Source organism: Aotus nancymaae, unplaced genomic scaffold (assembly GCF_030222135.1).
Source record: "Aotus nancymaae isolate 86718 unplaced genomic scaffold, 86718_ANA_hifiasm-v0.15.2.pri h1tg000046l, whole genome shotgun sequence".
NCBI classification, from domain to species: Eukaryota; Metazoa; Chordata; class Mammalia; order Primates; family Aotidae; genus Aotus; species Aotus nancymaae.
Window position 1 is genome coordinate 30,049,065 of NW_026988460.1, and position 21,202 is coordinate 30,070,266.

General features: G+C 38.8%; 1 protein-coding gene across 1 annotated transcript in view; it reads left to right on the top strand.

Annotated features, from left to right (window-relative positions):
• OSBPL11 (oxysterol binding protein like 11) overlaps positions 1-21,202 on the top strand; it is an 88,262-nt gene that overhangs the window by 50,837 nt on the left and 16,223 nt on the right. Inside the window, exons 8-10 of the mRNA XM_064362120.1 lie at positions 4,077-4,217; positions 11,993-12,488; positions 15,908-16,094. Of these exons, the coding sequence (XP_064218190.1) occupies positions 4,077-4,217; positions 11,993-12,488; positions 15,908-16,094 (824 nt within the window). The remainder of the gene's footprint in view (positions 1-4,076; positions 4,218-11,992; positions 12,489-15,907; positions 16,095-21,202) is intronic.

The window sequence follows — 21,202 nt, forward strand, 5'->3', positions numbered from 1 at the left end:
TATAATTTGTAAGTGAAAAATGATAAACTAAAGGTCGGATACACCAACCTCTTTATTCATCTAAATGAGAGCACAAAGCATATTGGGGTCAGGTTAGAGACAAGGCACAGAGGTAAGAAGGTCACTGTATTTCCAAATCTTTTGAAACGATGAGTTGACCAAGTATATCACCTACTGTAAGTGGAAAACAAATAACCACATAGATAAAGATTTTTCTTTTCTAATTTCCTGGGCCAGGTGCAATGACTCATGCCTGTAATCCTAGCAGTATGGGAGGCCGAGGTGGGCAGATTGCTTCAGCCCAGGAGTTCAAGACCTGCCTTGGCGACATGGCGAGACCCTGTCTCTATTAAAAAAAAAAAAAAAATTAAAAAATTAAATTTCCAAAGACAATTAGACTCCATCCAAGCACACCAGAACAAACTGAATTTTCCAAAAGCTTCACAGGTGACTTCTTTGAAATACGTGTTAATATAAGCTGGATACCTATATTATAACAGTGGACTTTTTTGCTGCCAGCTAAGAGAGAAAGTAAATCCCAGTGAGACTAGAATGAAGCCTGTAGTTTCTTCTTGCCTCAAGTCAGAAATTAGAAAGACAGAAATGGAGTTTATATGAGTTTTGTAAAATACTGTGGTTCCTCTTTCCCATGCAATCTCCAATAGTGTGAATTCCTAGAAACTCGATAGCTTTTGCCACTGTATTTGCTAACCATTCTGAGTTTATAGGGATTTTATACATTTGGACATGTTTATTTGAATTTTAGTAATGTATTTTTACCTTAAGCTTTTCTTTAAGAAAGGCATAATGACCAAGAAGAGATATTTCAAAAAGAAAGCAGAGCTTCCAAATTCTTTCACTCACACCAAGATTTAGAATCAGCATTTAAGTATTCAGATACTTTTTTTTTTTTTTTTTTTTTTTGAGACAGGGTCTCTCTCTCTCGCTCTCTTTTTTTTTTTTTTATTTTGAGACAGTGTCTCATTCTGTTGCTCAGGCTGGAGTGCAGTGGAGCCATCTTGGCTTACTGCATCCTCTGCCCAGCGATCCTCCCACTTCAGCCACCCAAGTAGCTGGGACTAAAGGCAAAGCTACCACACCTGTCTGGTTTTTATATTTTTTGTAGAGTTGGGGTTTCACCATGTTGCCCAAGCATGTCTTGAACTCCTAAGCTTAGGCAATCCAGCCACCTCAGCCTCCCAAACTGCTAGGATAATTGGTATGAGCTACCTTGCCTGGCCTGATTTCTCTTTTTATATTCTAATAAGTGATATGACTTTTTATAGAAACAAAAACTGTATCCTTTTAAATAGTTTTTCTACCAGGTTAAGTTTTATTTCTTTAATGTAATATTATTTTCATTGGAGAACATTCTAAACCATAAAATAAACTATAGCATTAAAGCTATATTTGCATTATTTGTGGCCAACTTCTGACCTCAGATGTAATGGTACCTTTTCAGAGAATTGGAGAACTTTTTTAGTTTGTTTGAGACAGGGTCTTACTCTGTCACCCAGAGTGAAGTGTAATGGTGCAATTATGGCTCACTGCAGCCTCAATCTCCCAGGCTCAAGTGATCCTCTCATCTCAGCTTCCCAAGTAGCTGAGAATACAGGTATACACCACTATACCCAGCTTTTTTTTTTTTTTTTTTTTTCGGTAGAGACAGGGTTTCCCCATGTTGCCCAGGCTGGTGTCAAACTCCTGGGCTCAAGTAATCCACCTGCTTCGGCCTCCCAAGGTGTTGGGATTATACATGTGAGCCACCATGCCTGGCATGGAGAACATTATTTAATCAAGACCTAGAAAGGTTTTTCTCAACATTTGATTTAATCTCCTATAATATATTTGGTGTCCATAAACATTCACAAGTATACTTAAACAATGTTGTATAACTGATTTAGGCTACGTAACAGAAAATACCTTCTCACACTCTTACTAGCCGTTAAAAACGGGAATTGAGAAAGCCTTTGAGATCTCTCCTGAAGGTCATAAAAACAGAAGTAATTCTGATAAATGTAAATGTTAGTTATTTGAGTGGTCTTAATATAAGGAAATGAACTAGATCATTAATTGCTTTATCAGAATGTGAGCTGATACAGATTTCATTGATATAAGGGAGGAGTAAAAAGGATAAAGGCAAAAGAATATTCAGAAACCCATTTTTTTTTAACACTGTCACTATATTTTATATTTTTCATGTTTTGAGAAAATGAAGTTCTTGATTTTATACCTGATTAGGATTTTTTTTCTTTGAGACAGGGTCTCACTCTGTAGCCCAGGCTGGAGTGCAGTGATGCAATCTCGGCTCACTCCAACCTCCACCTCCCAAGCTCTAGCAATCCTCCCACCTCAGCCTTCCATGTAGCTGGGACCACAGGTGTGCGCCACCACTGTCAGCTAATTTTTTGTACTTTTTGTAGAAATGGGTTTTGCCATGTTGCCCAGGCTGATCTTGAACTCCTGGACTCAAGCAGTTCTCCTGCCTGGGCCTCCCAAAGTGCTGGGATTACAGGCGTGAGTCACTGGGCCCGGAGGGATTTGTTTTCTTTGTCTAGAACAGATGGCTTCTTGTATGATAGGATTTGATTGTGGGAGGGAAAAATCAAAGATAGACATTAACAAAATCATTTCCTTTAAAATCCTTGTAACTTAAAATGTAATAGAATACCAAAAGTTATACTATATAAAGCCCTCTCACACAGAGATACTAACAAGGTTTTCCACAGAGCTGTTTTATTGATTGATCTATCGATTGATTGAAGAGCTGTGCAGATAATTTTTTGTGACATTATGACTGCATAAGCAAATACAGGGTTTTCATTCTTATACTTAAGCATTCTCCTCAACCCTAAGACTTCCTCCTAGGAACTTCAAGAATGAGCATATATCAAAATATATTCATGAGCAAATATCAAAATGTAGGTTATAGGCTGGACACCTCATGCCTGTAATCCTAGCACTTTGAGAGGCCATGGCGGGCGGATCCCTTGAGCTCAGGGGTTTGAGACCAGCCTGGGAAACATGGTGAAACCACATCTCTACCAAAAATACAAAAAATTACCTGGGCATGGTGGCCCATGTCTGTGGTCCCAGCTACTTGGGAGGCTGAGGTGGGAGGCTCACTTGAGCCTGGGAGACAGAGATTGCAGTAAGCTAAGATAAGCCACTGCACTCCAGCCTGGATGACAGAGTGAGATCTCCATATCAAGGAAAAAAAAAAAAAAAAAAAAAATATATATATATATATATATATAAAATACACACACAAACATATTTATCACTTTATATAATTACCTTATGTGTGTATATATATATATAAAGTGATATATGTCACTTTTAATATTATTGTTTTAAGTTAAAAAATGGCAAATATTTAAGTCTTAAAACATTTGAACTTAATTACAGTAGTAGTGCTGTTTCCAGTCTGATGCTTAAAGCCTGCAAGGCCTAAGAGTCAGATAAGACATTGTTCACTGTTTTTGAAAAATTCTGTTTTTTTTTTTTTGAGACGGAGTTTCGCTCTTGTTACCCAGGCTGGAGTGCAATGGCGCGATCTCGGCTCACCGCAACCTCCGCCTCCTGGGTTCAGGCAATTCTTCCTGTCTCAGCCTCCTGAGTAGCTGGGATTACAGGCATGCGCCACTATGCCCAGCTAATTTTTCGTATTTTTAGTAGAGACGGGGTTTCACCATGTTGACCGGGATGGTCTCGATCTCTTGACCTCGTGATCCACCCGCCTCAGCCTCCCAAAGTGCTGGGATTACAGGCGTGAGCCACCGCGCCCGGTCGAAAAATTCTGTTTTATTCCCAAAAAAGAAAAATAGTTCATATGTGATATATATATATATATATATATCTCAGAACTGCAATATGGTCAATATCAGCAATAATGGGGGTCTTTGAAGGAAATTTATTCCATGGACAAATAGTTATATTTCTGAAAGATTTTTGCCCATACTCAGATTCACTTAAGTCAAATGTAAATGTCTTCATGTCTGATATTTATACTTTTGTTCTCAATGGATATGAATAGGTAGTTCAGCTACTAGACTTTTGCTTTGTTTTCCATCAAGGAGCCTGAAGAAATAAATGCAGATGATGAGATAGAGGATACATGTGACAACAAAGAGGATGACTTGGGAGCTGTAGAAGAACAACGTAGTGTCATTTTACATCTCTTGTCACAGCTCAAACTGGGCATGGACTTAACGAGAGTAAGTAATGACATAAGCTTGCTATGGAGATTGTTAAGGACTGCCAGTAATTGTTCATGTTCATGTCAGGGCTTTTTATTTTTTATGATTTTTTTTTTTTAAGTCTCCTGATCACCATTTCTTATTTTCATAAAAAATGGCTTTCTTGGCCAGGCACAGTGACTCACACCTGTAATCAGACTGGTCTTTAACTCTTGATCTCAAATGATCCCTTCTCCTCGGGAGGCCAAGGCGGGTGAATCATTTGAGGTCAGGAATTCAAGATCAGTCTGGCCAACATAGTAAAACCCGTCTCAGGAGGCAAAGGCAGGTGGATCACTTGAGGTCAGAAGTTCAAGACCAATCTGGCCAATGTGGTGAAACCCTGTCTTAGGAGGCTGGGGCAGGCAGTTCACTTGAGGTCAGGAGTTCAAGACTAGCCTGGCCAACATGGCAAAACCCCATCTCAGGAGGTGGCTGAGATAGGTGGATCACTTGAGGTCAGGAGTTTGGGACCAGCCTGGCCAACATGGTGAAACCCCACTCTACTAAAAATGCAAAAATTAGCCAGGTGTGGTGGCCTGTAGTCCCAGCTACTCAGGAGTCTGAGGTGGGAGGATCACTTGATCCTGGGAGGTGGAGATTGCAGTGAGCTGAGATCATGCCACTGCACTCCAGTCTAGGCGACTCTATCACAGGAAAAGAAAAAAAAACAGGGCTTTCTGGCTTTTTTGTGCAGCAGGAAGTTGTCTGGCAAGTAATACCAATCAATCATCTTTGAGTTTCAGAACAAAATTAAAGGGATCCATTGGTATACTATACTGGAAAATGTAGAGAAAATTATGTAATCCTACAAAACTATGAAAGGCATTGACACTTCCACTTACTTCCCACATGTGGATCATATATTTGGGGTATTATCTATAAAAGGAATCTGCAGACTTTTTCTGTAAAGAGCCAGATAGTAAATATTTGTAGCTATTTGGACATAGGTCTCTGTTGTAGCTATTTAACTCTGCCTTTGTAGTATACAAGCAGCCACAGACAATATGCTGGATTGGGCATGGCTATATTGCAACAAAACTTCATTTACTAAAATAGGCAGCCAGATTTTACCCCAAGACTACAGTTTGCACATACCTGGCCAAAAGCTTTACTACTTTAAGTGTCATCTGAAGACCAGTAGCATTGCCATCACCTGGAAATTTGTTAGGAATGCAGAATCTCAGGCCCCAGTCCCAGACTTAGTGGACCAGAATCTGCATTTGAATAAAATCCCTGATGATTCATATATACATTAAAGTTTGAGAAGCACTAATCTGTAGTTTTAAATTTTAGACCAGTTTTCTCTGTTGCCAGTTTATTTAACTAGTGTGCCTTAATTTGTCTTAACAATCCATGACATTAATTTAAAAAGCAAATCAGATTCAAAACCTATATATGTCAAATATTTATTACTGTAGGATTATTTACTTTGAATCACTGATGAAACAATTTTGCATTAGTATGGAATTTCAAAATTGACTTTAGGAGTTAGGTATTAATTGGAGATTTTTTGATGCCATTGAAGGTAGATTTAAAACATTGTCTCCAATGAACTGTTCATCTAAAAATATAAATAGAAAGCATAAGAAGAAGACATTTTAGGAATTAACAAAGAAACCGTAAAGCTTTCATTTATCTAGCTTCAGTATTTCAACTGGGAATCACTTCTGTTCTAGAAATGTTTTTATATTAATGGTTTGGAAAAGACCTCATAGTTATGAAATTGGTGAAAAATGAATAGTCTTCTGGAGGGGTTCTTTGGTATTCGTTAGTATGGTGTTTGCAGTCCCTGAATAGATTTGGATTTATAAGGCACAAGAACAGCACTGAGGTTTATGAGGCATAAGTGCATTTGAAAAAAATGTGCTACGATAGATAATAACCCACATAATAAAAGTTCTCTCATGACATGAATAACTGCATATACTATACTTTCTCCACATTTGTACCTTGTTGATTAAAAAGTTATATGTGGCTGGGTGTGGTAGCTCATGTCTGTAATCTCAGTACTTTAGGAGGCCAAGGCAGGTGGATCACATGAGCCCAGGAATTCAAGACCAGCCTAGCCAACATGATGAATCCCTATCTCTACTAAAAAATACAAAAATTAGCTGGGCATGGTGGTGCATGACTATAATCCCAGCAACTAGGATGGCTGGAGGTGCAAGAATTGCTTGAACCTGGGAGGTGAAGGTTTCAGTGAGCTGAGATTGTACCACTGCACTCCAGCCTGGGCAATGGAGCAAGACCCTGTCTCAAAAACAAACAAACAAACAAAAAAGTTATATGTGTTACACATCACACATATATTACGTTAATATTAACCAACCACAAATTAAGAACATTTACACATTAATGGAATTATACTTTTCAGGCAATATTAAAGAGCCTGGTGGCTGGGCGCAGTGGCTCACGCCTGTAATTCCAGCACTTTGGGAGGCTGAGGTAGGCAGATCACTTCAAGTCAGAAGTTGGAGACCAGCCTGGCCAACATGGTGAAACCCCGTCTTTACTAAAAACAAACAAAATAATTAGCCAGGCAGGGTGGCATATGCCTATAATCTCAGCTACTCGGGAGGTTGAAGCAGGAGAATCACTTGAATCCAGAAGGCAGAGTTTACAGTAAACTGAGATTGCACCACTGCACTCCAGCCTGGACAACAGAGCTAGACTCAATCTCAAAAAATAAATAAAAATAAATGAAGAGCCTGGTGACTAAACTGCAGTCACAGCTACCTCTTATCTTAACACTTATTTATCGACTATTTACTAGGCCCCTGTTATATTCCAGACAATGTGCTAGGTCTTGGGACAGCAACAAAGAAGATAACCATGGTCCTAGCCTTCATGTTGTGAATAAGTAATGTACATTTTCCCTACTGCTCATTTTGTTCCTTTTTAAATAATATTATGGAATTAGTATAAACACAAAAAATTTTAGAAAATCTGTCGTTTCACTACCCTAACATAACACAGCTCTCACTTTGGGTATTCCTGTTCAGTCTGTCTTCACGCTGTCATAGTTATATGCAATTTTATTTCCTTTTTTAAGTTAATTTGTGTGTGTGTGTGTGAAATGTGTTAAACACACAGAATACTGAATAGAATACATATAAACATTCAAAGAAAAAAGATAAAATGAATACCCACCTATCTTCCTCTGACATTGTTATAGAACAATGCCTGAACTTGGAATCTCTGAGTTTACCTCTCGTTTATAGTCTTCTACTTTGTCCTCCATAAAACAATTTACTTGACTTTTGTGTTAATTATCCCTCTACTTTTAGCTATAGTTTTACCACCTTTTTGTACTTCATAATGATGATTAGGAAAAAATGAATAGCTAACACAAGCTTAGCATAAGGAAAAGACCATGTTGCCATTCATAGAAAGACAAGCTAAACATTTGCATCTCTGGCTTTAGCATTTTATAAGTTACTGAGAAAGTTTAGAACAGCCGTTTCTGGTGAAATTAGAAGGCAAAGTTGTGAGTCCTGTAAAATATACATCCCAGAGTGTTTGGTGTGAGCCAGCTACAGGACATCATGCAGGAATGTGGGCTGGGTGAGTGAGCTGTTCAGTATTTTCAGTTTCAAAGCAAACTGACCTACCTCTAACTCTCAGGAATAGATTGAAGTGAGCAGGCATCTGTGGGGGAAATGAGCATCTTCAGCCAATCCAGATAGCAGAACATGGAGAGGAGAATTAGAAATTCATCAGCAGATAGTCAACACAATCCAAATACAGATAAACTTGGGATCGGTTTCACTAGGCTATTCTATCCTCAGGTTTGAAAAGATGATAAAATGGCATCATGAAACATGTGGATGACAGTCTTCAGTATGTCTTTCTCTTGAGTCACATCATTCTAATCTGGACCAGGATTTCCTTTAGCTTTCTCTTTGACTAAATCTGTTTACTGTATCCATTTCTTCTTTCTTGGTTGCCTCTCATTTTTTGGAGCACATCCTCCTTTAATTTCTCAGAAAGGTCTGTGAGAAGCAAATGTGAAAATGTGCATCCGAAATGTCTGTGTTGCCTTCATGTTTGATTGCTGGTTTAGATATAATATGTTACTTGTGGCTGGGTGCGGTGGCTCACACCTGCAATCCCAGCACTTTGTGAGGCCAAAGCGGGAGGATCACTTGAGGCCAGGAGTTTGAGACCTGCCTGGCCAACATGGAGAAATCTTGTATCTACCAAAAATACAAAAATTAGCCAGGCATGGTGGCACACACCTGTAATCCCAGCTACTCAGGAAGCTGAGGCACAAGAATCACTTGAACCTGGGAGGCAGAGGTTGCAGTGAGCTAAAATTGCGCCACTGCACTCCAGCCTGGGTGACAGAGCAAGACTCTGTCTCAAAAAAAAAAAAAAAAAGAGAGAATTTGTTACTTGTAAATAATTTTCTTTTATGATGTTGTCTCCTTTCTACAGGGTTCTAATAAAAAGACTAAAGTCATTCTGATTCCTGATCTTTTGTTGGTGACTTGTTTTGTATGTTTTTCTCTCTGAAATTGTTTAGAATCTTCTTTGTCATGTATTAGTATTGTGACATTGATGTAGGTTTCTTTTATCCATTGTATCTGGGCACTTGGTGGGCCTTTTCAGTGTGACAACTCATGTTTTGAGTTCTCTGAAATTTTCTTAAATTATTTCTTTGATGATTGTATTAGGGTTCTCTAGAGGGACAGACTAATAGGACAGATATATATATATATATATGGGAGTTTAGTAAGGAGTATTGACTCACACAGTCACAAGGTAGAGTCCCATAATAAGCCATCTGCAAGATGAGGAGCAAGGAAGCCAGTCTGAGTCCCCAAACCTCAAAAGTAGGGAAGCCAGCAATACAGTCTTCAGTCTGTGGTGGAACATCCAAGAGTCCAAAAGCTGAAGAACTTGGAGTCCGATGTTCGAGGGCAGGAACCATCCAGCACAGGAAAAAGATGGAGACCAGAAGACTAAGCCAGTCTAGTCCTTCCATGTTCCTCTGCCAGCTTTTATCCTAGCAACTGATTAGATGGTGCCCATCAGGATTGAGGGTGGGTCTGCCTGTCCCAGTCCACTGACTCCAATGTTAATCTCCTTTGGCAACACCCTCACAGACACACCCAGGAACAATACTTTGCATCCTTCAGTCCAATCAAGTTGACACTCAGTATTAACCATCACAGTGAATTTTCTTTCTTCCATTTCTTGTTTGTTTGTTTGTTTTCTCTGAAATCCTTATATGGCCATTGGACTTCCTGGTCTGGTCTTTTATTTTTCTCTCCTACTTTTGTTTTTCTGTCCTTGTCTGTCTTCTGTGTTTTGGGGAGATTTCCTCACCTTTTATCTTTTAACACTTCTTTTGACTTAATTATCGTTATGTTTTCTTTTTTTTTCTTTTTTTTTTTTTGAGATGGAGTTTCGCTCTTGTTACCCAGGCTGGAGTGCAATGGCGTGATCTTGGCTCACCGCAACCTCCGCCTCCTGGGTTCAGGCAATTCTCCTGCCTCAGCCTCCTGAGTAGCTGGGATTACAGGCACGCGCCACCACGCCCAGCTAATTTTTTGTATTTTTAGTAGAGGCGGGGTTTCGCCATGTTGACCGGGATGGTCTCGATCTCTTAACCTCGTGATCCACCCGCCTCGGCCTCCCAAAGTGCTGGGATTACAAGCGTGAGCCACGGCACCCGGCCCTATCGTTATGTTTTTAAATTTTCTGAGTTTTTAAAAAAGCATTCTTGTTGTGTATATATATATAATACCTTCTTAATTCTCTGAAGATAATATTTTTTATTTTTGTTTTTTCCCCTCCTCTGAGATTTCTGTTTCCTCCAAGTCTGTTTATTTTGCTCTTTGTATTTCTAGTTAGAGGTTTTGTCAGAAATCAGTATTTCTTTTCTTCCCACAATTAAGTTTAGGGAAACTAAAACCTGATTTTAAGCTTTAACGCTTAGGTGGCCCCTGTGTTTTTCATTGTCTCATAATCTGTATGGGCCATTTGTTGGGAAACTTGGTGTCAGTATCATTAGGTTTTTCCTCTGAGTTTAGTCAAATTTCCCAGAAAAAAAATTTTTTCATCTCATACTTGGTGAGTCAAAAGGAGTTAAAAAAGAGAAGAAGCCTGCATGAGAGAGGGCGTTAATAGCTAACGTTTAGTTTATATGGAGTTATTAAATGCCCTTGTGATCTGCCACTTGGTATCCACTCTCTTAGAAGTCCTTGCTATTCTCCAGTCTAGAGAATAGACCACCTTGTTTAACTATCCGGAGGCTAAACCTCTAGACTTTGAGGTCCAAGAGAGGATTTACTAACAATAAGTTACTAGAGTTGGAGTAGCAATAAATTACTAGAGTGGAGTTGAGGGGATGAGTTAGCCATCTAATGCTTTGCATACAGATTTTACTCAGTTATTTTTATTTTAGCATTTGTCTGAACCCCTAGATCCAGAGGTACCTAGTGCTGTCAGTTCTTGAGCCTCTTCAGGAATCTGTGCATATTGTAAACTACTGCCTAAGATTCAGCTTACTAGTTAGGAACTCTGAAAGTTTTGTTGTGTTTTGTCTACTTTCCTGGTATCTCTGGGTTTGTCTTTATATGAAGTTAATATTTCAATGGAATTTCGGTAGAAAGTGAAATTAAGATGCATGTGTTCAATTCACCAGCTGAACCTGCAACATCCACTGTCTTTGTATTATTTGTATCATCTTCAAAACCATCTTTTTAAATGACTATAATAGTCAAGTTTCCTTCTTCAGTTAGCTAAAACCATAGTTTAAAATGCAGGTTGTTCTGATTATTTTTTCACATTGCTTTTCCTTCATTCAATTATTTATTTCCTAAGGTAGATTCTTGGAACAGTAAGTACTAGGCTAAATGGGTAAGAACATCTTAGGGCTCTTGAAAAATATTGCCAGATTTTGCTTTCTCAAAGCATTGAACCATTTTGCAGTGCCTCTCCAACTCTGCTTTAAGTAAAATATTTAATCTTTCTTACACTTACCTGGTTTTAAGATGAAGTATATGTTGCGGGTTTTGCTTTGGTCTATGATCTCTTTAGTCTATTCTCAGGGAATAAGATTTATTGACCCTTCTCATGTCTTGGTCATTCATCTACAATTGATTTTGACATAGGAAAGGAGAAAAGGCATGGCTAACATTTACTTTGAGTTTTAACACCATTTTCCTTGTGCTACTTTTATCTAGTCTAGAAATTTGAGGGTTTTTTTTTTGAAGCTTCTTCTGACCCTCTTGAATTTATGTTTAGTCTTGGGTAGGTTTGCATTTCCTCTTAAGTATGCTTTTTTTTTTTTTTTTTTTAAGATAGGGTCTCACTTTGTTGCTCAGGTACAAGTGCAGTGGTGCAGTCATGGCTCAATATAGCCTTCACCTCCCAGGCTCAAGTGATCCTCCTGCCTCAGCCTCCTGAGTAGCTGGGGCTACAGGTACAAGGCACCATACCCAGCTAATTTTTGTCTGTTGTAAAGACAGGGTTCCACTCTGTTGCTCCAGCTGTTCTCGATCTCTTGTGCTGAAACAGTCCTCCCAACTTGGCCTCCCAAAGTGCTGGGATTATAGCAATAGCCACTGTGCCTGGGCAAGAATGCTTATTTTTTTAATGTGACTAAGTACTTTTTCTTTGTGAATTTATTTTTAACACCCATCTAGAATGAAATGTTTTCAGAGAGAGAGAATAGTTGTCTACAGATATGCTACACGTGGATTAAACTGCCCTTATTTTGTTGATTGTTGTTGTTGTTTTAGGTGGTGCTTCCTACATTTATCCTAGAGAAGCGTTCCTTGCTGGAAATGTATGCAGACTTTATGTCTCATCCAGACCTATTTGTAGCCATAACTAATGGAGCCACAGCTGAGGAAAGAATGATTCGCTTTGTTGAGTACTACCTTACCTCATTTCATGAAGGCCGTAAGGGAGCCATTGCTAAAAAACCGTACAATCCTATCATTGGAGAAACATTTCACTGTTCCTGGAAGATGCCAAAAAGCGAAGTAGCATCCAGTGTTTTTAGTTCTTCCACCAAGGGAGTCACAAATCATGCTCCTTCATCAGAGGAGTCTTTGAACCAGGTGGGATCAGACTGTTATACAGTCAGATTTGTTGCTGAACAGGTTTCTCATCATCCTCCAGTCTCAGGATTTTATGCAGAATGTACAGAGAGGAAGATGTGTGTAAATGCGCATGTCTGGACTAAGAGCAAGTTCTTAGGCATGTCAATAGGCGTGACAATGGTTGGAGAAGGTAAGTAGAAAAATTATTTTATATTTTTTCTCTGAGCAGCAATGAAAGTTTATTTTAAAAGACTTCAGAACAGTAAAGAAAGGAAAGTTCGCTTGGAAGAAACCCACGCAGGCATATGAAGGTCAAGTGCCTGTTTTATAATTTTTAATATCCAACTACAATCTTAAATTTAGGAACCCTAGATAAATATTAACTCTAAGTTTAAAATGTTACTGCTTTTTCACCCCAGTTCCTGGAGTATTCTGGAATGCTTCTTGCGGGGGATGGGAGGAGTATATCTATGAACTAACATAAATTCATTTTAAATTTTTTTTTTTCTGATTTTAAATATTTCTTTTTTGAGATGGAGTCTCACTGTGTCACCCAGGCTGGAGTGCATTGGCGCGATCTGGGCTCACTGCAACCTCTACGTCCTGGGTTCAAGCAGTTCTTCTGCCGCAGCCTCCTGAGTAGCTGGGATTGCAGGTGCCCGCCACCATGCCCAGCTGATTTTTGTATTTTTAGTAGAGACAGGTTTCAGCATGTTGGCTAGGTTGGTCTTGAACTTCTGACCTCTGGTGATCCACCCACCTCGGCCTCCCAAGTAGTGGGATTGCAGGCATGAGCCATCATGCCTGGTAATTTTAAATATTTCTTATCAAATATTTGGAAAACTAGAAAAGTATAAAGGAGAAAATAAAAGCTTCTATAATGCCTACATCCAGATATATATGATTTAATATTTTATACTCTGTGTGCTTATGTACATACTTTCAGCCTTATAAAATTAAAATTAATAATATGTATAGTTTCGTGTCCTGCTTTTTAAATTAAGTATATTCATTTTCTCATGTCATTGATAAAACATATTTTAATGACTGCATAATATTCTATGAAGTACATTTTCTATCTTTTATTTAAACATTTCCCTCTACTTTGGACATTGAGGTTGGTCCCAAATTTTTATTATTATAAAAACCACAATAAACTCTTCTAGGTAAATCTTTTTAAAAAAATTTTTTTAATTTTTTTTTTTTTTAGAAATAAGGTCTTTCTCTGTTACCCAGGCTGAAGTGCAGTGGCCCGGTCATGACTAACTGCAGCCTTGGCCTACTCGGCTTAAGCCATCCTCCTGCCTCAGTCTCCCAAGTAGCTAGGACTACAGGCACACACCACCCATGCTAAGCTAATTTTTTTAATTTTAATTTTTAGAGACACGGTCTCAATATGTTGCCCAGGCTGATCTTGAATTCCTGGGCTCCAGTGATCCTTTGGCCTCCACCTCCAAGCATTAGCCTATAATCTCAGTACTTTCGGAGATGGAAGCCAGAGGTGCTGTTCATAGAATATTTTAAAATATATACTGATAAAATTTAATTCTACTTCATCAGAAGATTATGAAAAAATAATTTTTGGAAATACAGTGTTTGTTGGCCAAGAATAGAATATGAAACAAAAACACAAATCTTCACAGAAATTATTCAAGAGTTAATGAAAATGTAATGATAGGAAAAAACTACCACTTTATGTTAAAGGAAAGCTCTTATGCAAAGAATACTTTGTTCTGAATGTAAACTTACAATGTAAGCATGGCATCATTAAGCCTGTGACTCTTAATAGTTTGATATTGTGTTATAGTCATTGTGCAGAAAATATCTTCTTTTTCACTTTTCCCCATTTTTAAGTTCTGTTGTAATATGTCTTACCAATCTCCAAATAATATTTCAAGTTAATTACAACTTTTATAACATTAGAAAGTACTCTCTCTCTGGTTGTTTTTATTTATTTTTTTATTTTCTTTTTTTTTGTAACAAGTTCTAGCTGTCGCCGAGGTTAAAGTGCAGTAGTGCCATCTTGGGTCACTGTGACCTCTGCCTCCCAAGCTCAGGCCATCCTCCCACCTCAGCTTCCAGAGTAGCTGGGATTGCAGGCATACACCACCACGCCCAACTAATTTTCATATTTTTTGTAGAGACAAGTTTTGCCATGTTGCCCAGGCTGGTCTCAAACTTCTGAGCTCAAGTGATCCACCCACTTTGGCCTCCCAAAGTTCTGGGATTACAGTTGTGAGCCACCACACCCAGCTGAAATTATTCATATTTTATTAGTTTAAAAAAAAATGTTTGCCATCTTTGGTTATAAGCTCCCTAACAGTAGCCTTAAGTACTTCATAGATCAATTTGCTCATTCTGTAAGTGAAAAAAAACTGAAGTCTACAGGTGAAGGGACATGTGTAAGGTCATAAAAGTTAAGAAATAGACACATTTAGAACCATATTCTTTGATACTCTCCCAAAGGACAGTAACTCTTAACAGTTTATGTAACCTTAAGAATCTGGAAATGGTAGCCTCTCACTCTACAAGAAAGGAAATACTTCAAGAAGTGAAGAAAAGCCGAGCACAGTGGCTCACACCTGTAATCCCAACACTTTGCTGGGCCAAGGTGGAAAGATAGCCTGAACCCAGGAGTTGGAGACCAGACTGGGTAACATAATGAGACCCTATCTCTACAAAAATAAAAATAAAAAAATTAACTAGACATAGTGGCTTGCTTCTGTAATCTCAGGTACTTGAGAGACTGAAGTGGCAGGATCACTTGAGCTCAGGAGATTGAGGCTACAGTGAGCTGTGATCATGCCACTGCACTCCAACCTGTGTGACAGAGGAGGACCTTGTCTCAAATGTAAAAACTTAAAAAAAAAAAAATGGAGAAAGCATTCATATCTTAATCATGCTCTAATTATAAAAGAGGTATGTAAATAATTTTTGATTAAATGCTGTTATATATTAATGGAATATACTGGAAATTAAATGGTTACTGTTACTCTCAACAGAAAGTGTGTAAAAATCAGGAGTGGGGCTGGGCATAGTGGCTCACGCCTGTAGTCCCAGCACTTTGGGAGGCCCAGGAAGGTGGATTACTTCAGGTCAGGAGTTCGAGACTAGCCTGGCCAACATGGTGAAATCCCATCTCCACTAAAAATACAAAAAATTAACTGGGAATGGTGGTGGGCATCTGTAATCCCAGCTACTCAGGAGGCTGAGGAAGGAGAATCACTTGACCCGGAAGTCAGAGATTGCAGTGAGCCAAGATCACACCCCTGCACTCCAGTCTGGGCAACAGGGGCAAAACTCTGTTAAAAATATATATATATATTTTAGGAGCATTAGAGGAAACTCTTGAAATGTTTCCACTGTAACATTTACTGGGCCCGTGAACCTCAAAGGGACAGAAAGATCATAGTGAAAGTAACCTTAATTCACTACTACCTTGTAATGATGTCAGATATAGTTATAAATGAAGTCAATTTCATTGAAAGTTAAATGAAGATTAGGAAAAATGATGATGTTTATTTACTAGACAGGAAAAAAATAATATGGATTTCTTTGGTAGCTGTTTCTTTAAAAAGATGTTAACCACCCTCATGTTTTCATATTCAGGTATCCTTAGTCTGTTGGAGCATGGAGAAGAATACACATTTTCTCTACCTTGTGCATATGCCCGGTCAATTTTGACTGTTCCATGGGTAGAACTGGGTGGCAAAGTCAGTGTCAACTGTGCAAAAACTGGATATTCAGCCAGCATCACTTTTCATACCAAGCCATTTTACGGTGGTAAACTGCATCGGTAAGAACATTTTAATGATATTTAGTTCTTATTCTTCCACTTTGATTTTGTATTAAAACTCCTTATTCTTTTTCTCCTCTGTTTTATGTGAAGTTGGATTTGTATTCATGTTAATTTCTTGTTTAAAATATTTCATCTTTTTTTTTTTTTTTGAGACCGAGTCTCACTCTGTCGCCCAAGCTGGAGTGCAATGGCGCAATCTCAGCTCACTGCAACCTCCGCCTCCCAGGTTCTAGCAATTCTCCTGCCTCAGCCTCCTGAGTAGCTGGGACTACAGGTGCACGCCACCATGACCGGCTAATTTTTGTATTTTTTAGTAGAAACGGGGTTTCACCATATTGGCCAGGCTGGTCTTGAACTCCTAACCTCGTAATCCACCCACCTCGGCCTCCCAAAATGCGGTGATTTCAAAAGTAAGCCACTGCACCCTGCCAAATATTTCATCTTTTAAGGCATTCTGAAAATTATGCTCTATTTTTTCAAGTAGTAACATTAAGATATCTACTCTTTTAAAAACTTTCCTGATTAAGTAACTAGTGAGATTTACAATAGAATTTCTAACGAATGAACATGCAGTCTCTGGCCCAATTCTGCCCTTATTGGGATACAGATTTGTATCTGGACCTCAGTGAGGGCAGCTATAGCTACAAGTTAGGGTGGAAACTATCTAATCATGAGGAATGGTTCAGGAAGCACAATGATCGAAACCAGTGTATGTGCTTCAGTAGATGCTTAGGTGGAAGCAACTTGCAGTGATAAATTTCCAGATTCAGCCCTTCTTATTCAGTGATGTTGATGTATATCTTTTTCTTTCTTTCTTTTTTTGTTTTTTGTTGTTGTTGTTGTTGAGACAGAGTCTTATTCTGTCACCCAGGTTGGAGTGCAGTGGCATGATCTTGGCTCCTTGCAGCCGCCTCCTGGGTTCAAGTGAGTCTTGTATCTCAGCCTCCCAAGTAGCTGTGATTACAGGCATGTGCCACCATGCCTGGCTACTGTTTGTATTTTTAGTTGAGACGGGCTTTCACCATGTTGGCCAGGCTGGTCTCGAACTCTTGGCTTCAAGTGATCATCCTCCTTCGGCCTTCCAAAGAGCTGGGATTACAGGTGTGAGCCACCACATCCAGCCGATATTGATGTATTTCTTAGTCGCATGTGATTTTTTAGTCGCGAGTGGATCACCTGAGGTCAGGAGTTTGAGAGCAGCCCGGCCAACATGGCGAGACCCCATCTCTACTAAAAATACAAAATTAGCCAGGTATGGTAGCGCATGCTTGTAATCCCAGCTACTCAGGAGGCAAGGCTGGAGAATCGCTTGAACCCAGGAAATGGAGGTTGCAGTGAGGTGAGACCGAGCTACTGCACTCCAGCCAGTACTCAGGAGGCTGAGGCAGGAAAATCGCTTGAACCTGGGAGGCAGAGGCTGCAGTGAGCTGTGATCGTGCCACTGCGCTCCAGCCTAGGTGACAGAGTAGGACTCTGTCTGAAAAAAAAACAAAAGGAAAAGAAAGAAAGAAATAGACTTTCCTATTCTTTTTTTTTTTTAAGAGACAGGATCTCCCTGTGTTGCCCAGGCTGGTTTTGAACTCCTGCACTCAAGCAATCCTTGGCCTCACAAAGTGCCAAGATTACAGGCTTGAGCTACCACACTCAGCCAACTTTCCTATTGTTGACACCTTTTCTTCTTTGCACTTACAGACTATTGTAACTAATGTCTTCTTCATGTGTTTATTTAATGCCCATGCCTCCTTCCTCAGAAATAGCCTAGTTTTTTTTTAACTGCTTTCTGCAATTGGAACAGACACATTATCTGCTGTCTGCATTTGGTATAAATATATTATATTCTACCTGTCTTCCCTTACTCCCTCATTTTCCACATCTATCTCTGATAGCCTACTTAACTAATCCCCATTCTCATGCCTACCTTCTGTTTCCATTTTCTACATTCACTCTAGGATGCCTGTATATATAGTGTGTGGTGTAATATCATAAAGATTTTAGAATATATATATATGTGTACATATACATTTATACATTTATTTATATACTTTTCTGCATACTAGAAATACAGAGAAATAAAAATAAAGACTCTCTCTGCCTACAAGAAGCTTTCTGCCTAAGATTAGAATCCAGAATACTATTTTTAGAAAGCTTTTGTAAGGCTTTAGGAAAAACTCATATATAATAGTTAAAAACAAAGTCTGTCATAATACCATAAGGATGGATAAGCATAATGGTACTGTGAAGCTATGATTAGATGATTACTATAGCTAAAAAATCAATTTTTAGTTCTGATTCATCTGTTAAAGCAAATAAAGAAACATGATGCTTAACTTACTTCCCATTGTCTGATAAAGGAAGCATATCACTTTTTCAAGATAGACAAACTATTTTCCTGGCACTAAATTCTAAAGGGATTTGTTGCATGTGTCCTTACATAGTGACATCGAGTAACAGAATAGACAGTGTCTTCTTCATTAGCTCTCCATAAAATGTAATTACCCTTAATGTGAATTTCTTGTATATACCATCAATGAAACCCAAAGCTAACTTTGAGTCAATATTTTCTATCTGAAGCTAAGTTAACATAACCAGTGTTTTTCTGGTATCTCAGGGAGCGCTAGAGACAGGGTCTAGAAAATCTAAAAGGCTGACTTGTCAAGTCTTTAAAAAGCAAGAAAGCATATGTTTTATTATTTATCAATTATTCTCACTTTAGAGATGAATGGGATAATAATTTAAGATTTAGCTCTTTGCTAACTGTCTTAAGGGCAGCATACTCTGTATTCTGTGTCATTTATTGGTACAAGATGTACATACTTGAGATGTTGTGGCTTTAGTCAAGAAACCTTTTTTTCTTTGAAAATAAAATTTTAATTGCATTCTCACCCGCATATAGGGCCATCTCATTTCCATAAGCCTGAGCTGTGGAGAGAGGCAAAGTTTTTGTCAAGGAGAAAATTCTGATCTGTTCAAATGCCTAGGCAAGTGCTTTGTTGAAATCTTAGATTTCTGTGTTAGAAATATTTTTTAAGACGGCCTTTCAATTGCCTCAGTCATAATGGATCAATGATAGTCCCAGATAAATTAATAATTCAGTTACTGTTGGACAAAGAGATAACGAAATTGTTACTTTTATTTATTTGTTTATTTATTTTTATTTTTGAGATGGAATCTTGCTATGTCGCCCAGGCTGGAGTGCAGTGGTACAATCTCAGCTCACTGCAACCTCTGCCTACCAGGTTCAAGCGATTCTCCTGCCCCAGCCTCTCAAATAGCTGGGATTACAGGCATGCACTATGATGCCCAACTATTTTTTGTATTTTTAGTAGAGATGGGGTTTCACCATCTTGACCATGGTGGTCTTGAACTCCTGACCTTAAGTGATCTGCCCACCTTGGACTCCCAAAGTGCTGGGATTACAGGTGTGAGCCACCTCGCCCAGCCAAAATGACTGTTTTGAGACGCAAAGCTTAGCAGGGAATGAGGATATGTCAAATTGACATATTCCAGTGAAACCAGAGATTTGATCACAACTTTAACTTCTTGTCTACTACTGATGGTCACATTTAAAAATTTACTTAAAACAAGTAAATAAGTGTTTTTATAAATATTACCTAAAATATGTGACTAGGTAGGGCGAAGTGTCTCACACCTTTAATCCCAGTAATTCAGGAGGCTGAGGCGGGTAGATCACTTGAGGTCAGGAGTTCAAGACCAGCCTGCACAACATGATGAAATGCCGTCTCTTCTAAAAATACAAAAATTAGCTGGGTGCAGTGGCATGCACCTGTAATCCCAGCTACTAGAGAGGCTGAGACACGAGAATCACTTGAACCCGGGAGGTGGAGGTTGCAGTAAGCCAAGATCATGCCATTGCACTCCAGCGTGGACGACAGAGTGAAACTGTCTCAAAAAAAAAAAAATCTTGTTAGCCATATAAAGGAGAGGTATTAGTTTTATAGATGAGAAAATTGAGACTCTTTAAGACCCTCAGCAGAACTGGTCTATCTGATCCAATAACCATTTCCTTTCTACTCTTACCAGGCAAGCTTTTAAAGAGCTATCAATTATTTTACAATTTCCCTAAGATTAAGAATCACTTTCCGTAAGCTAACTTCTTTTGCCTCGTGTTCATCATTGGCGTAACTTTTTAAATGTACCTGTCTTACAGTAGTTTGGTACAAGCTTTTACTTCCTAAATTCCTAAGCTCCGCCTTTGTATCTTCTGTTCGTGCAGGAAATCTATGCTGATGCATGTAAGTGGAATGACAGATTAGAATCTGAGCAGAAGTTTATTTCTTTGGGTTATTTTCTCAGTTTTCTTTAGTCCCGTAAAATATTTCTCTGAAGTACCTAATTTTTGTTTGTATATCATAGCTACAAAATAATGGTAATGTCAGGCCTCAGGTCAGGTTGTTTTAAGGAAATTTGTACCTAGAAGTATTGGGAAGAACTTGGGCTTTGGAGTTCATTAGACATGTATTCAAATCCTGCCTCTGTTATTTACTAACTGTAAGATTTGGGGGCCAGGTATAGTGGCTCACACCTGTAATCTCAGCACTTTGAGAAGCTGAGGTGGGAGGATCACTTCAACCCGGGAGTTTAGTAACAGCTTGGGCAACATAGTGAGATACAGTCCCTACAAGAATAAAAATAAAAAAAGCTAGCTGAGCATGATGGCACATGCCTGTAGTTCATGCTACTAAGGTGATTGAGGCGGGTGGATGGCTTGATCATAAGTGGTCAAGGCTGCAGTGAGCCATGATTGAACCATTGAAGTCCAGCCTGGATGATGGAGCAGGACTTTGTCTCCTAAAAAAAAAAGAGAGAGAGAGAGATTTGAGGCACCTTACCTAAATTTTTGAGGCTTAGTTTCTTCATCTACTGAAATGGGATAGTCACAAGGCTTGACAAATAAGTTAATTTATGTAAAATGCCCAGCATATTTTAAATGTTCAAAAAATGTTAACTTCCCCTCCATGCACACACAGGCATCCTCTTGTGTATGTATGCTTTTGCTCACTCTTACTCTACATAGTAGGATAAGATAGTATAATTGAGGTTTAGTTTTCTCATTCATTAATTCAGGCAACATTTGTTAAAGTGCT